Below are 17423 nucleotides of genomic sequence, written 5' to 3'. Positions count from 1 at the left end.
GAAGATGACTGAATTACAGCAAACTTTCAGTTAACTGGCACTCATGGGGATTGGTAGATGCCAGATAAATGTAGTCTCTGGTTGCTTGAGAGTTACTATTAAATTTTATTTAAAGTATTCTTTATTCAATTTTTTTGCCGGTTGCTTGAGAGTGAGTGCCGGTTAACCGAGAGTCTACTGTATTCTTTATTCGATTTTTTTGCCGGTTGCTTGAGAGTGAGTGCCGGTTGCTTGAGTGCCAGTTAATTGAGAGTCTACTGTACTACACTACAACAAAACTTTGTCATTTGAATCGTGTCATTCCATGGGCCAATTCAATTCCACAGGCAAACAGATTCTTCATCTCCTTCTCACCCAAACTTGCTTTATATTGGATATGGCATATATCTGGAGAGAGGAGAGCAGAATAAAATCTCATTTCACTGGTAATTACAGTTACAAATAAAATAACTTCTATATGAGAAAAAACTGTTGAACTGGTGGCTTCTGAGATAAATGTTTCACTTAGGGAATTTGGAAGAGATAAGCCATCATGGGAGGGAAGCTGTAAGATCTATGGAAGATTGCAGAAAGTTATGTTTTGTCCAAGATACTATACAATCAAGCATACATCTATCTAACAAGCCTAAATGATTATTTCTACATGTTTGCATATACTTTCCATTGCCTTTAATATTTTAGCAAAATACTCCAGTGATATCATTGCAATGTACTGAATGGATTTATCACATATGTGAATCCATTCTGTAATCTGATCTCCCTCCAGGGAGCTTAAGGCAATATACATGTACCCATAATCATATTATGAATTATGTTACAGCGTAAGAAGCTTACTCAAGGCCTCTTACTAAATGTAATAAACTTAACAGAGGTCCCTATCACTGTATCATACTAGAGATAATAGTGATATATTGATGCAACAGAATCAAAAACAGAATTAGTAAAACTAAAGTGCACAGATATTAACTCAAAATACATTCACAATACTTCTGAAATATTAACTATAATCTGATACTGAACAATAAACTACAATCTGATATTGAATAATAAAGGCAAAAAATGCTTCTATCGTTGATAATAAATACCTATCACATCTTCCTGAATTGGCTGGATTAGATCACTCTATCATGAGTTCATAGAAACGTTATTATTGTAAAAACAATTTATGAAAAAGTCAGATCCATATTTCATATCTGCCACAAAACCTCATCAGAGTAATAACCTTCCTTCTCCTGGGTGTTATCTTACCATCTGCTACTCTATTACTTATCTTTATTTTGCAACTAATTAACAGCATAATCTTCTAAATTCAGCAAGTTAATTATCATTATTGTGGTCTTTGCAGCATCATCAGTCCTCATGAAGTCTTATCTCCCTGCCCCCCCAAGAGAATGTATAAAAATGAAGTTAAGAAAGGGTCTGTTTCTTTACAGCAGGCTCATTAGGAGTTTGCTGATTAGCTTGGCATGCAGAGAGTCAGGTCAAAGAATTCTGCCGAATACAAGGTCCCATGCCGAGCTTAACCGAGTTAATGTGAGTTTCTGAACATTTGCCAAGCTACCCTCTGTCAATTCTCAGTAGTGATCCCTGCAGAAAACCTACAGGCTACCCACTATACTCCAGGTATTTCTCAGTTTGTCACAAGATGTTGCAGAGTTCTGGAGACTGCCACTTAAAGAAAAAAATATTTTTCTATCACAATAATTCTAATTGAAACATCTTATTTGCTACCTCTTTCTTTTCCAAAAGTAAATGTTAACTCTTTATTTGCTACAATTCTGGCATTTCAGAAACCATTATTATCCTTCATAGCTCATTTGAGGACACTAGTATACTATTAATATTTCTGTAGTGCCATCATTTAATGTAGCAATTTTGAAAACATAAATGCTTAAATCAGCATCCCAAGGAGTCTACAGCCTAAAGCAGGGTTTCTCAACCAGGGTCCCCTGGAAGATCACGATTGAAAAAATTATTTCAAATTCCAGCAACTTCACATTAAAGAGGTAAGTTTCATTCTTTGTTTTTTAGTTTAAGAACACTCTTAATGCATATATACAGACCCACACATCGAACAAATAAATTAATTTTGTAACTTCTGACCTATATTTGAGCCTGAATGTGCAGGGGTTCCCCGAGGCCTGAAAAATATTTCAAGGGTTCCTTCAGGGTCAAAAGGTTAAGGAAGTCTGGTCTAAAGTTTACAAGCTTATATGTTACATTTGCCCGGGTTTAGTTACAGTATTCAGCATGGCTGTCTAATCTATATTCTACTAAAACTGTCATTGTGTTTACCTGTTTGTCACCTCAAGTTAGCCTAAATGGTGCATTATACCGTAACAATTTTTGAATCGAGATACCTAAAACCTGCTAACTTAAAGAATGTGTAAAAAATCTGGGACCCATTACTCCTGTGGAACTGAAATTTCCACGATGTTCAGACCAGTTTTATTCACGAAGTTGTGGCTGTTGCAGCGTCCCATGGTCACATGCTCATGATTTCTGATGCTCCCTGACAGCTTCCCACAAGCAAAGACAAAGGGAACCTGGCAGGAAGTCAGAAGTTGCTCCCAGTCCCACTGCTTTTTTGCCTGCCCCTGGTCATTTTGTTTAGGTAAGTAAATATTGACTTCTTATTGAAGTTTGTTTGCCACTACAATTATTTTTCTATTTATGATATACTGCATACTCTTCTTGGATGATCATGGGACTGTCCAGCATCTGGGTAAAAAAAAAAAAAAATTTAATGTTCATTGTGGTTACATCTGACTGCACTACCTTTCTCTCAAAGGATGACCCAATGGGTCACAGGGTTGTCTAGTATACTTTATAGTTGACATATCACACAAGGCCATTTCAAACAGACTTCCTTTTTGGAACCTTTGGTGCTAGGTTTTGGCCTGGATGTACTGCTTTTGCCTTCAAATTTGTTCAAGGCAGGGATGTGTTATGACTTTGTGGATCCGAGGCACTTTTGCCTTCGTGGGTCCTCCCTCCATAGAAATAATTGTATTAAAGGTTATATTTATATGATTTTCAATATTTTCAAAATTGTTCAGAGGTGTTCACTGATAAAATGTGCCTTATTTCCTTAAACTGGAGAAAATGGGAAGCAAAGTAGGGTCTCAATTTTGGGAATGATGCAGGAGAAGGTCCTCTTCCATGGACACTGATAAACAGAAAGCATCCTTAAAGGGGCCTCAGTTATACATTTTAAGACCTGGATAACTTTGTATAATAATAGGGGTTATCTTCTATAATGAGATTATAAACTGTTCAGAAACAAGAACACTTTTTTGTATTTGAAAAGTAAGTGGCAACTAGTACTAGTTTTTCACCATGTACATTATGTGAAGCTTTTATGAAGCCAAATCTGTGAAAGGTTCAGTTCAAGGCCTTTCCCAGTCTTCTTCACTGAAGACACTTGTGCTGGAATTGCCACTGAAGTCCAGCCACTTTACTTTGGAAATGTTGACAGCAGAACCCACTAACAAAGGGTCTTAAAGCAACCATGTAGTGAGACTCATACTTCCAAATCATTTGCACAGCCCTAATTAATGCCTGTATGTTAATGTTGAAGTCTGATCATAGCAGAACCAGATGTAGTTGGCATCACAGCTGGGCAACAACACTCTTGGCCAAAATTGATGCCTGAACATGTAATAAAAGGGCTGGATTCAGGGAGATTTGCAATTCAACTCATTATTTACAGACCTTACAGATGCCTTCATGTACAATAATAAACCTCCAAATTCATGAAATTCTGGTGAAGAAACCAGAAGCAAATAATGCTGAAGCAAATAATGATTCAACACCCTGTTTTGTTTTGACTAAGTATAGCTGGAGTAATCACAAGTTACCATGTTCAGTCACTAGTGAGTATTTACTCTTCTCAAGGGCAGCTTAGTGAGAAAGAAGGGGGAATGATATCATTTTAACAAGGAAGCCAGCCAGTTATGTTATCTTTGGACTACCAGGTTTAAAAACCATTTGCGTTGTAGTACTCTGTCAGGAAACAATCACTGTATGTTTTCATATACCTGGATAAACCTATGAGTGATGATTATAATAAATCATAGACGCACACATATTGACAAGCATTTATTCCATGTTAGAAACATGGCATATTGAGCTTACTTAGAAACTTAGTCCTCAATATGCTATTTTAAGTTCCTTTAGCCCCATTTGAATGTTATTCTCTCCTAAGTTTCTTGGGAGGGGGGTGTTACTTCTTCAAATCAGGCAGGATCTAGAAGCATACTGATGTCCTCTCTGCTATTTGTTTGTTGTGTAATTACAGGCCTGCTACATAAGAGAACAGGCCTGCTATTGTATTATTGCTACTATTATAGGAGCTATATGTCCTGGCAAACAGTGCTCCTGATCAAGATATTCTCTTCTCCTGCCTCTTCCCCTGCTTCCCACTGTCTAATATTCTATAGGCTATAAATCCGTTTAAACTTCACAACTCTGTTTTTAACATCCATCTCCTTCACTCTTAGCATTTTTTAATATACATTTGCGTATGTACTCTCAAACCTGCTGATTATCTTTCCTCTTGTGTGTGGCCTATGTTGATTTGGCTACAACGACCAGAGAACTGTAATTGTTTATCATTATACACACAAAAAAGTCAATTAAAGACTACAATTAAATAATTAATTTATGAACTGTGGGAAATTAATAATTCAACTAACAAAGGTTTGAATATATAACTTCGAAAGTACATTTTAATACTTTTTTTCTCACAAATAATTTAATTTTTTTTAAGTAGAGAAGGCTACTAACTATAGCCATATTGGCTACTCTGAAATTATATACTGTAGCTACCATTGAATTTTGCATGATTCCCATCCACTTTGATCATTTCCAAATGTAACACCTGCCGATTATGAGATATCATAATCAAATGATCAGTTCATTCAATCTCTACAAGTAATAAAGAACATTGAAGTTAAGGAAAGGAATCAGTTGTTCTGCCGTTCGCATTTACAAAACATACAAACTATGGAATTCAATGCCATCAAGGGTTATGACGGCCACTAATTTCAATAGTTGTAAAAGGAGAATTGGGCTATCAATGACTACAAATCTTGATGATTCAGAATGCCTTAAATACCAACTACTAGGGAGCAACAGTGAAGAAAGTGTATTGCCCTCCAGTCCATGTTTATCAATTTCCTGAATGCATCTGTGCACACACAACACTGACCTAGCAGGCACTTATGTTTCAATTATATATATTCATGCAGCTGAGAAAAAAAACAGAAACTACAATATATTTTACCTCAAGTTACACAAATGTTGAGCTGGTCATGGAATTATTTGAGTTGAATTTGAATTTATTGCAGTCACTCACCAAAGTACACTAACAAAAATAGATAAGAATTAACACTTTCTACACTAAAAACAAGTAACAAGAAAGTAAACGAACTCACAACAATGAACTGCTAAATCAGAAACATGTACAGTAACTGAACACTTGCCTCAACTGTAATTTTAATTTTTAAACTAGCAACTTTTTCAGCAACTGTAGTTGATAAAATTACTAATTCTACCAGGGGTTTTGATGTTATATTAATGTTCTCTGAAAGATATAAATTACAATGTAATATTATGTTTAAACATGTAAATTTTGATCCAGTTTTCATGCTTCCAGCAACAAAAGATGTGGAAAATAATTTAAGCTTGTTTCAGTATTCTATGCTTGGACAAAACACCCCACAGCTTCGGGTGCCAATTCAGCTTGGGGTGTCAATAGGTCAATTCATTCTATGTGCTATTCATGTGTTTCAATGCCCTGCTACTGTTTGTTTTTTTTAAACTTCTACCTATGGGGACTTGGAGAATGCATTAGCTAATAAAGCAGCAAATAGAGGTTCTCTCTTCTGCCCCTGGCTGAAATTAGTAGATGGGAAGCAGATGTGAAGGAGAATCAAGTAAATAATAAATAACTTGTAGGTCACTTTATGCTTAGCATTTATGGATTGTAATGTAACACTGTTGTCCATATGTGTTCTGGGTGTGCTTGTTTGTTTATTTTTACATTTGTACCCTGCTGAAGCCAAAGTGACTCTGGGTAGTACTTCCTGTTTTACTCAGATTGCCAAATGCAAAATTGTGGACTACCCATGTACGTTAGACAGTGCTGCAATGCTACTGAGCTTCCAGACTGTCAAATGTGGAAACTATGAGCTCTGTAGACAAGCTCAGAAGGTTATTAGGAAGAAGCTGAAAGCCAGAGGGGTATTTATTTTTTTGCTCAGTTTATGCAGATTTCACAGTGGGTTTAATTTGTTGCTCCTACTGTTTGCTGTAGAAAGTTTTAAAATATTAACATTTCAATATTTAATGTCCAATTTTTCTGTAGGTTGAGTAACAGTACTTAGCATGGATAACCACCCACACACTTTTGTGGTCATAGGATGAAAGACTCGTATCACAGAATGTAATTTCTCAAAAAGAACTCTCTGATCCAGTAATTACTGACTAGGTCCCTTGGCTAAGTGTGATAAAATAATGCAGTGATGTACCATGCATCACATGAAACTAATGCTGCACTGTTCATTTCAGTTAATCAGGCCACAGGCTTAGTTAAGTGCGGAGGGAGCTGCATGATAATAAATGAGTAAGATGGCAACTAATTAGATTGCTCTTCTTCCTTTTTATATATGGAAATAACTGTTGCCTTAGTTTCAGATCAGTTTATAAGTATAAATAACAATGTTCACCAGCATATAATGTTTTATAAGGCTGTATTAAAGGCTGCCAAGTACCACTAAGATTCAAGTTAGTGGTCCGTTTTAAATGTTTTTTTTTTTTTCTGAAACTTAAAAAGATCTACACAACATAAAGACTCACTCAGAACTCTAATTTCACTGGAAGTGAAAACAGACCTGCTGATAAAGATTTGAATAGTAACCTCCTAAGAATCAGGAAGTACAAAAAGACTTCAAATCAGAACATAAATAATCAGTTTCGCACTGATTATTAGTGCTCACATACAATTCTGTGTCTGGGGAAAATGATGGCATACATACCAATTTTGCCTCTGACTGCACAGGTTGTGGAGATGAGGGTCCTGGAATTCCTGGGATACTAGGCACCACGGTGACAGGTCTGACAAGCTGCCCAAGAGAGTCCGAGTTAAGACCAAATAAAAACGAATTCTACTTCATAAGCAATTAGGATTTTCTACCCATGTGAACAAAAGAAGGAACATCCCCTTACCATAACTATACCTGCAATGCTGCTCTACCTCAATGAGATTATTAAGATTGGACTCAGGTCTTCACTTAAATAACCCTGTCTGCTGACATTAGGTAGAGGGTATCCAGGAAGAACACCTACCAAGAGCGGCAGCCTATTTGGGAAATAACCTTTCCAAACATGTTTATTAATCAAATGTGTGTGCTGATGTCTTCACAAGACTCGTGGTGGCTAACAAGATTACAAAAATACAATAAGGTATAGAAAACGTAAGAGTTAAATAGATACAGCCCAAACAACCTCCGGAAAAGCTCCTCTTCAGCATTTTCCAGAAGGCAGACAATGTGGGAGCAGACGAATACAGGTAGTCCTTGAGTTACGACCATTCATTCAGCAACCGTTTAAGTTATAAAAGCACTGAAGGGACCTCAAAGTTCCAGTTGCTGCAGGGCCCTTGTGGTCACGTGAACAAAATTTGAGCACTTGGCAACCAGCTCACACTTACGACTGGTTGCAGTGTCTCAAGGTCATGTGATCACCGTTTGCAACCTTCCCTGACGGCTTCCCATGAGCAAAGTCAATGGGGAAGCCAGCAGGGAAGATGGCAAATTGCTCAGGTAACTCTCCCCCACCCCTGGCCTTTCTTTGCTCACATGCATCATGCCCTCTTTCCTTCCTTTGCTTGCACACACCCCGCACCCTTTTTCCTTGGCGTCCCTGAACTTACACATACAAACTCACCTCACATCCTCTTTCCCTGGCCTCCCTGCACTCACATACACCCTGTACCCCCTTTCCCCAGCCTTCCTGCATTCGCACACATGCATGGACCCCATGCCCTCTTTCCCCAGCCTCCCTGTGCTTGCATGCGTCCTGTGCCCTCTTTCCCTGGCCTTCCTGAGCTTGTGTTGCACTGCAGCAAACCCCCCCCCCCTCAAGTCCTGCACAGCCTGTGCTGGGCCTCTCACTTCCTGCAGCACCACCGCAGTCTTTACCTGGGGTTCCCTCTGCTTCCCACTTAACAACCCACACATCTGGAGTTATGACAACCAGGACTGCTTGGATTGCTGTTGCTAAGCAATGCAGTCACATGATGTTGCATTTTACAACTGCATTGCTTAGTGATGGCAATTCCAGTCCCAATTGCAGTTGTAACTCAAGGACTACTTGTATCCAATGGGAGGTCCTTCCAAAGGGCCAAGCCCAGCACTGAAAAACAGTGCTTCAGTTGCTGTTTTGTTAGGTCAGCTTTACCATAATACAGGAGCTTATTCACCCAGGCTTTTATCTGCCAAATTCTTATTTACTACTGATTTACTATTACTATGACTACTTTTATTACTATTATTGGATTTACATCCCACCTTTTATTTTGTACAACTCAAGGCAATCTACAAAATGCTTCTGCAAAATGCTCCTGCCTCCTATTTTCCCTACAACACAACAACAACAACGCGAGGTGGGTTGGGCTTTCATGACTAAAGGCGGACTAGAACTCACAGTCCATCTAGTCCAATCCACACTTCAGTATAAAAAATCCAGTCTTCCCAACAGATGGCTGACCTATCTAGACTTTGGTTTAACACCTTCAATATGGGGAAGCCCTTCTTGGTTGAACTGTTTGCACACTCTTATTGGTTAACTGAAATTTAACCTCCTATAACTTAAGGTCCAGGCCTACTCCCTGGGGCAGCCATGATGAATCTTTGTCCTCCCCTATGCAACTGGCCTTCACCTAGCATGAATTATGCTATCAAACACATCCTGTCCTTTGCCTAATACAAAATAATTTGGGCTGCTACTTTTAACATTTATTCATGACTTCTGAGGTATCAGGTATTCTTCTGAGTTTTGTATCATTCACAAATTTAATAATGATCCTCTTCTCTCCTTCATAAACATCATAAATAAACATGCTTCCAGGCCTTTGGCTATGATCAAATATATACAGAATTATTTAAAATGTTGAAAAATAACAAGTTGAGTCAGAATGCTACAATCCTATTTGAAATCTTCCCTTTGATAAACCTCTAATAAGTGCATTTTAAATACCATTTTCTAATAAGCTCTGAATCTACATAGTGACATTATTATCTAGTCTTCTACTAAGCAAAGTATCACGGGGAGTTTTATCAATGGCTTTACACGAATAGAGATAAAGTATGTTCACCACTTTTAAAAATTCACACACATAAGATAAACTTAATAGGAATTATTCTTGATAAAGTCTGTACCAGCCCTCCAAATTTATCAGTTACTACCTTGATCACAATGATAGTAAGGAAATGAAATAGGGAAAACTAATTTCTGCCAAAAAACAGGGTATAAATTAGGGATGTCTCTAATTCTTTTGATAATCTATGTTTGGGAGATAGTTAGAGTAGACGTGCTTCATCCCTTCTTCCCAAAATTAGTTTATATGAAGATTCTCCCCCTTGCTCCTACTGAGGAATGTCCTTCAGCTTTTTTCTCCACAGGATCCTGGTTTAGATACAATTTCAGTTTCCCACTATTAGTACAGTATAATTATATGCTCCTCTTCCATCATCCCTACTGACTTCACCAGAGACACATATGTTCCCAGCATTACGATTTGGGGAGATGGACTTGTCCAAACTCTGAAGGAAGGTGTTACACCATACAACAGACTTACTGGAACTGCAGTTGGTACATGCACATTAGAATTTGTGATTGAAGCAGGAATAGCAACGGGCATGGTTTGTCCATTAGGAAGATGCAACAAAAGGGGGAAAGGACCTGGCACCGGTCTAAGAAAAGAAAGAAAAATAATGTTATAGCACTTATGGTAGAAAGTATATTGCAAATTTCAATAGTCTTAGAAAAAATCTAGGGTGCTGAAACGTTTTCTACTGTTATCTCCAATGTCCGATTAACTCTAATTTTAATTTGTAATTCTGATGCTCTTTTCTGCCACCAAACAAATTGTATCTTGGATTTTTTAAATCTCTGATCACAGATAAATTTTATTTTTATTTTATGAATCTTTGCAACAATCCTATCCAATTACAGAAATTACTGAAATGCTTGGTTTAAAAGAAAGATTCAGAGATAAAATTGGATCCTATTCATCCTATTGGTTTCACTATTTCATCACTGCGGCATTTGTTTGGGGATCACCGCTACTGGCCATAAGCTAGAAATAGTTTATGGAATGTTGTAACATTATCTGATGGTTTTCTAGATTGTGGGGTTACTGGGACCTTTTGGTCCTGGAATGTCATTACAAGAAGCAGCAGCAGAAGAAAATTGGATCCAGGTATGAAGTTCTGCAACCTGAATTATTCCTTCTGTTTGCCAAAATGACCAAGAACCAGTACAGGAAGAAGGAAATTTTAATGAATTCCTCTTTTTCATGTGTTCCTTAGCACCAAAGTAGAACTAACTCACCAAGTTTCCAGAGAGCACATAACAAATGGAGGAATCAATGAATTCACTGCCTTCCTTTCAGCAAAAGTATTTTAGGACGGGAACTCTGGAGCTAAGCCAGAGATCTTATGACTTATAAGACAAACTAACACTAGTTTCTATCATTTTCCCCCTTTAGTCTATATATAAAGCACAAAACTAAATAAGACTGACCGTTTTTATTAGAAAATCTGCATTTCTTTTTCAAATTTTACAAAACCCCTACTAGTCCTGGCCATTTTATTAAACTCTTTGAAGCTTTAAATAAGAAAACTATAAATACCAGCAGATGTGATAATATATTTACAAGAGATAAGAACGTTTTAATATTACTCACACTATTGGCCTATTGGAAGATGGAGCTTGTGTTATGACAGTGCTAGAAGTTGGTGAAGGTATGGCTTGCTGAATAATGACACTTGAGTCAGAACTTGCAAGCAACACATTAGGAACCTGCAAAGAAGCTGGGCGCACAATTGTGGAAGTAGGCTGGGCAGTTTGTTGCAGACACACTTCCTGCAAGAAACATGAAAGCTTGTCAATTTCCCATGCCTCATTAGAATCAAAGATAATTAGAATTCCTTAATTATATTTAATTTTTTCTCAAAAACGTTAAATCCATAGAATTCTTTTAGCTGCAGCTTACTACCATTTCTTACATTAAGAACTACCACATGGATCTGGAATAGGCAACCTCCTAGGGGCACATGCAACCCTTGGCCCGATTTCATGCAACCCTCAGCCTAATTTCAAAAGTTCTTCACAACTGATCAGTTCAGACCCCTGGCAAGAATGATCTGTCCCTTCCCCAGCAGTCTGCTGTGAGAAAAGAGAGAGAGAAAGGAAGAAAATGTATCAGAGGTTATGAAAGAAAAAAGGGTATGAGAAAAAAAGAGGAATTCCAGAAAGTGAGTAAATGGGTCAATCAGCTCACTTTTGTTCTGGTCATGACTTGCTTCAGCCTCACCCATCACTGCCAATGCCAATGAACTCCCCAACACATGACATCTAAATAAATGTGACTTTCATCTCCCAAAATAGGTCACCCACCCCTAGCACAGATACTCTGGTCAGGACTACAGGCTAAGACATTATTCTGTAAGGATGTTGTTATGAATGTTTGAGACTTTATCAAATTGCCTCCTTTTCTCATACTTGTGTAAGTTTCTCTACAGCAGACTCTATCATAACGTGAATGTGTAATACTGGTATGGATTCTTGATATGGATAGGTTTCCCTAATTACATTTGAGATACATAGTAGGAAAAATTGTATAACCTTTGTTCATAGACAGAATGAAGGAAGAAGTGTTTTCATAACAAACATTCTGCCATACTGTCCTTTAATAACTATACAGAGTAATAAAGCTGCATTTCAGTCAATCAGAAATTTAACATTTAAAATTTTAGTTTTTAATTTTAATTTTAATTTAATATTTAGATTTAGATTTATTTGATTCAGATTTAATTTGCTGTATATGCAGATGTGTAGACAGGCAGTTTATCAGAAATATTTATGATCTGAGAAATATCTTACATTTAGTGGTAGTATCCATATAAATAACATACATCTGACGTATAAAAAGTCACTGACCTTCTCGTCACTGGTTGTAGACTCTGGATGAGGTAAGGGACTATCCTGGTGAGTTGTTTCAACCACTGAAGGCTCTTCAATTTTATTTCTTATAATTGGAGTTGCAAGAGGTGATAAATCTAGAGGCATCTGTAAGAATTAATGGAGAAAAAAAATTAAAACCTGCAAATTATAAATATCTCTTCAAAGAGCAGGCAATTCACAATAACGCCAATGTACTAGCCAAAAATACAATTTCTTCAGTTAGCCCAGCAAGAAAGAAGATGTCTATTGCTAATATTACCTTTTTGTAAAGTGATATCCTTGAAGTTCAATCTTAGGAAAAACACCACTGTCCGTATGTAAATAAAATGTACCAATACAAAAAACCTGTTAGGAGCTTTTATTTCTTTTTTCAAGCAAAGTAATATTGAATTAAAATAACATTTTGATGCTCTTCCTCATTTTGTTAATGCAAAATTTATAGCTGCAAACAGAATTCAGGTAATCACTACTCTATAAAGTAACATGGTTTTAATCTACTTTTACATACTTTTTTAATATCATCTTCAGAAGCTTTTTTGAATTCATTTTCAAAAGGACTTGCTAGCTCATTAAATAAACCCACTTCTTCACAATTCTTCAAAAATCGAGTTGGCGTTGGAGTTTGATCTGAGATTAAAAGAGAAATATATCGTTTCACCCTCTAATATAATGGCATGTTTACTGCCATACACATTTGCAAATCAAGACCAATATAATTAACATCACAAGCACTTTAAAATGAATGTGTCCTAACAAGAGTGCAGTAAGAGCAAAGTTGAACAACCTGTTGTTAATGTCACCTTATTATTGTTTTAATAATTGAAAATTCAAGCATCATAGTTAAAGGGACTTTAAAAATAGAAGACAATATAAACATTTGATTTCTAGGAGTTCAGGATACCCTATGTAGAGAAGAATAGGGATACTTCATAAAATGTTTGTTGTAGCTGAAGATATGCTTTATCCATTACTTTGCTCATGGGTTTTAGCAGAAGCAAACTGAAATCTCAAAATCATGTTATTTTATCGTAACACAGAATGAAGTATTTGCTTATTCAACGTATCAGAAAATTAAAGAACATCTGAAAATAACCATTTCCTCTTAGAAATTATGATTGAATGGTTAAAGTGAAAAAGTTAGGGGTTAAGAAAAACAACCTTTTACTTATTACTAAGGAAGAGTTTCTCTTCATTCAAAAAGAACTTATTTTTAAAAAGTGAGAGAACGATAGCAACTTAAAAAAAAACGTGAGTACAAATTCTAAGTTCCACTACCATTGCAAAATAGAAATACGCTAATCTACAATTAATTTTGTGTTAATTATAATGCAGTATAACATGGGATTATGCAGAGATCTGGATTCGAAGAGCAAAATATGAGTCAGAGGGTCGCTGGGCACCCATCAGGATACCTTAAAATGTATCATTCTCCAAACTGCACATCAGCTGCAAAGGGCAGCACACAAGCCCCCAAAAAACAAAGGTGTTAAAAATGTTCCCAAGATATATGTCCCTACACACGCTCCAAATCTCATTTTGCCCTTTGAATCTCATCTCTGACAGCTGTAATATAATGACTGAGACTCAGTGACAGGAGGATAACATGTTTAGGGGAATCATGTTAGTACTTCATTGGTAGTTTATGCAATCATAAAAAATTAGACATCTTCATAAGGGCAAAAGAAGAAAACGATTCACACAGTATTTATATGGCAACATTACTAAATGATTTTGCTGTGGAAGCTATGGTCTACCTTTCATACAGGATTTATGTACTTGTTTAGTAAAGCTACCTTTAGAAGATGAACATTACATACAATTCCATGTATTCCATATACTGTAGTACAATGGCATAAAATACATTTGAATCAGTACAAATACATTTGTATTGAATTATACAAATAGATAATAATTTCCGAACACCTTAATAACTCCATGGCCTGGATCACACATTACAGTGAGCCATACATTAACCATGATTTACAAATCACAATGGCTGGAATCATACAACACAACAATCCAAACCCAAACAAACCATATTCTGGCTTAGTGCAATGTGTGAATGTAGTCAATGCATCATCCTAAAATGTGAGCAACATTCTGATTACAAAATAATTTTTTTAAAAGAAATCTAATTCTGTTTTACTGCATTACGTTAAGATTGCCTTTCCGACCCTTCTTAATTTTTTCTATAAACCTTATTCTTCAAGAACAAACAAGAAAGTTTTAAAATAATATATTACCATAAGGGAAAAGACTATCAAAGATATAGAGAGATTAAACAAGAGCCCATTTGATCAATTAAAACTTCTTTTTAATTTTGTAAGACATAATTAAGATAATTGAAAACATAAGAAACTATAAAAAGTTATAACAACATGTATATATGACTTTGGTAAAAATGTATCATGCAGATATGCATTCTCTGTAACTACATCTAATTGTTAGATGTTATTTCTTACAACAATTTTGTGAAGCTGTATGTCATTAGATAGCTGGTCATTACCATGATGCTGAAGCACATAAAGATAGTAGACTAATTTTATTAATTTATCAATCAATGTTAAGGAAAAAGACAACACATGATGTAACCTCATTTTATTTGTAAAATAAATTCTAACAGGATCTCAAGCACATACAGAAAATACACAAAATCTGGGCACATTCCAAGACATGGATTAATAAAATATATACTAACCAGCTACAATGACACTGTCATTACGAGCTGGGCCAAATTTCAGTGTCATCTCATGTTTATGTTTATGGACAGCCAAATGATCCTCGTTGGTAAAACGCTGTGACAAGAAGTTTTAAAATATAGTTATAAATTTGAATTTTGACCAAAATGACTAAACACTGGGAATCATTTTCACAATGGGTTAAAAACCATTTGCAATGAAAAGGCTGATGGGTTTTTTTTAAAAAAAATAAAAGGTTGCTACAATTAGATACTTTCAAATTCATTTGGTTTTTTATTGACCATTCTCCCGAATATTTAAGTAGCATCATCATAAGCACCAAGTGACACATATTACTTTTAATGACATTTTCCACTTAAATACAAATTTTGACACACAGTAATTTCAGAGTTTTAACCACTATAATAAATTACAATATGACAGCCTTACAACAGGCAGAATTCCCTTATTCTTTAAGACTTCTTTCCCCTCTTCATTCTGCCACCATCCCATGAACCCTCTAGTTCTGTTCCAGAAAATCAGGAAATTTTCACAATAGAGTGAGGACATATATACAAAATTCCCCTATTACTTTAGTGCTCTGCTTTCAATGATACAACTTTGCCACCAGATTCTATCCAATGGAACCTGTCATTTAAAAAAAAATATTCAGTAATTGCTGGGCGCAATTAAATGGAAATTACAAGGAATAGATCATTTCTTTTGTGCCAAATCCCCCAGTTTCTTTTCCATATCAGACTGTTTTAAAAGAGGTTGAATTTTTTTTCCAAGTTCAAATTGTAAAGACAAGCTTAACACACATTCTAGTGTATATTAATATGCATATACATAGTCCTCTGGATGGTGGATATGCTTCTCAGCACATACTGGCATTTATTAGAATATGAATTTGAGATTATTCAAAATGAAAATTTGATAAATATGTTACAGATCACACATCAGTATTTAGTCTCCTTCATTTAAAACCACTGAATGTATCAGTTAAAAGCTCCTGGGCTATTAGATTATTATTTTGCTGTGGTCCCATAGGTCTAATGGGCCATGACTATTTCTGAATATCCATCCTAAGATTCCTATATAATCTTCCATGTTTCTTTCTATGACATTGGATAGTATTCTCTGATCTTACCACCAACCTGTATAATTTTTGAAAGGGAGACAGCTTTCTGCCCAGTTGTTCACAAAGGATCACTGCTACCACATTCTTCAAACTCAAAGTGTAACAGAGTACACTGGCTGTCAACAACTCATTTAATACTATATAATGTTAGGGAAGGCAACTTGCTACCCGTCAGATATTACCAGATATCAGAGCTCTCAAAACCACTACCACTGACTATCTTGGCTAGAGCTACTGGGAGTCCAACATATCCAGGAGGGGTGCCAACTGTGATTACCTGACAAAGCCTCTTGCTAGTTTTGATGAGAAAGTTGACTGCTTGGAGGATTTTGAATCTTTATCTCAATTAGGAGCTTTTGATTAAAATAAAGTAACACTGTAGTATATTTTTGGGGGGGGGGGTCTGTTCAATTGTGTCTGATTCTTGGAAACTGCCTGGACCAGTCCCTGCAGTTTTCTTGGCACAGTTTTTCAGAAGTGGTTTGCCCTTGCCTCCTTCCTAGGGCTGGGAGGGAGTGACTGGCCCAAGGTTACCCAGTTGGCTTTGTGCCTAAGGCAGAACTAGAACTCAGGGTCTCCCAGTTTCTAGCCTGAGATTTTGGCTTTAGATGAGTTCAGCAATAATTGAAACATCTGGTAAAAAAGGGCAGGCGTATAAAACTGGAATATTCCATTTTCCATATCATATGTAATATTTCTAGATATATTAGTCCATTAAATAATATAGCTACAATTTAGCTGTCTATAATTAAGTCACATTTATAAATGTAGAACCCAAAAGAAAACAGATCACAGAATTCAGTTGAAAAACTGCTTTAAGAATTGCATTTTCTTAGATTACTTCAGGGTATCAGAAAGAAGTTAGACCATTCTGAATTACTTTATCTTACCTTATTTTATCTATTTTATCATACTGTAGCCTATTTTATCTCATTTTATTGTATCTCACTTTGTTTTGTTTTAGTGTATCTTACTGTGGCTGATGCCTATGCTTTGATATGGTCAACTGACTAATCAATAAAGTATACTACTGATTTTTTCACCTCCCCACCCTCTTACTATTTACTGTGCTTTTATACTACCCACATCAGATGTTTTCTGGGTGGTATACCATCAATTAAAACATAAAATAAATTATAAAACATTATACAAGTATTAAAACATGAAAACCAACATAATACAAACATTTAAAAATATTTTTAAAGCAAAAAAAAAAAAAAAGATCTTCACCTGGCACCAAAAAGACTACAATGTGGGCATCAGGCTAGTATCTCTGTGGAAAGAGTATCTTGATAAGTAATCACAGAAGGAGATATTCCTTCCGATAGCCTGACCTTAAGTCATTTAGGAAT

At 36.0% G+C, this 17423-nt stretch overlaps 1 protein-coding gene across 4 annotated transcripts in view; it reads right to left on the bottom strand.

The window, feature by feature from the left end:
* Positions 1 to 17423, bottom strand: part of ATF2 (activating transcription factor 2) — a 48307-nt gene that overhangs the window by 19398 nt on the left and 11486 nt on the right. For 3 of the 4 annotated variants that reach the window (XR_010068915.1, XM_063318152.1, XM_063318150.1), the window contains exons 3-8: positions 14951 to 15047; positions 12761 to 12879; positions 12229 to 12357; positions 10973 to 11151; positions 9863 to 9977; positions 7041 to 7127 (exon numbers count right to left, since the gene is read on the bottom strand). Coding sequence is in view for 3 of the 4 variants with exons in the window: in XM_063318152.1 (XP_063174222.1) it covers positions 7041 to 7127; positions 9863 to 9977; positions 10973 to 11151; positions 12229 to 12357; positions 12761 to 12879; positions 14951 to 15047 (726 nt within the window). In the remaining variant the exon portion in view is untranslated. Of the gene's footprint in view, positions 1 to 7040; positions 7128 to 9862; positions 9978 to 10972; positions 11152 to 12228; positions 12358 to 12511; positions 12560 to 12760; positions 12880 to 14950; positions 15048 to 17423 lie in introns of those variants that run through there. The other variant, XM_063318153.1, reaches the window with a different exon arrangement.

Source organism: Candoia aspera, chromosome 1 (assembly GCF_035149785.1).
Source record: "Candoia aspera isolate rCanAsp1 chromosome 1, rCanAsp1.hap2, whole genome shotgun sequence".
NCBI lineage: Eukaryota > Metazoa > Chordata > Lepidosauria > Squamata > Boidae > Candoia > Candoia aspera.
Note: the sequence above shows the minus strand (reverse complement) of the source record. Positions and strands in the feature narration are given on the sequence as shown.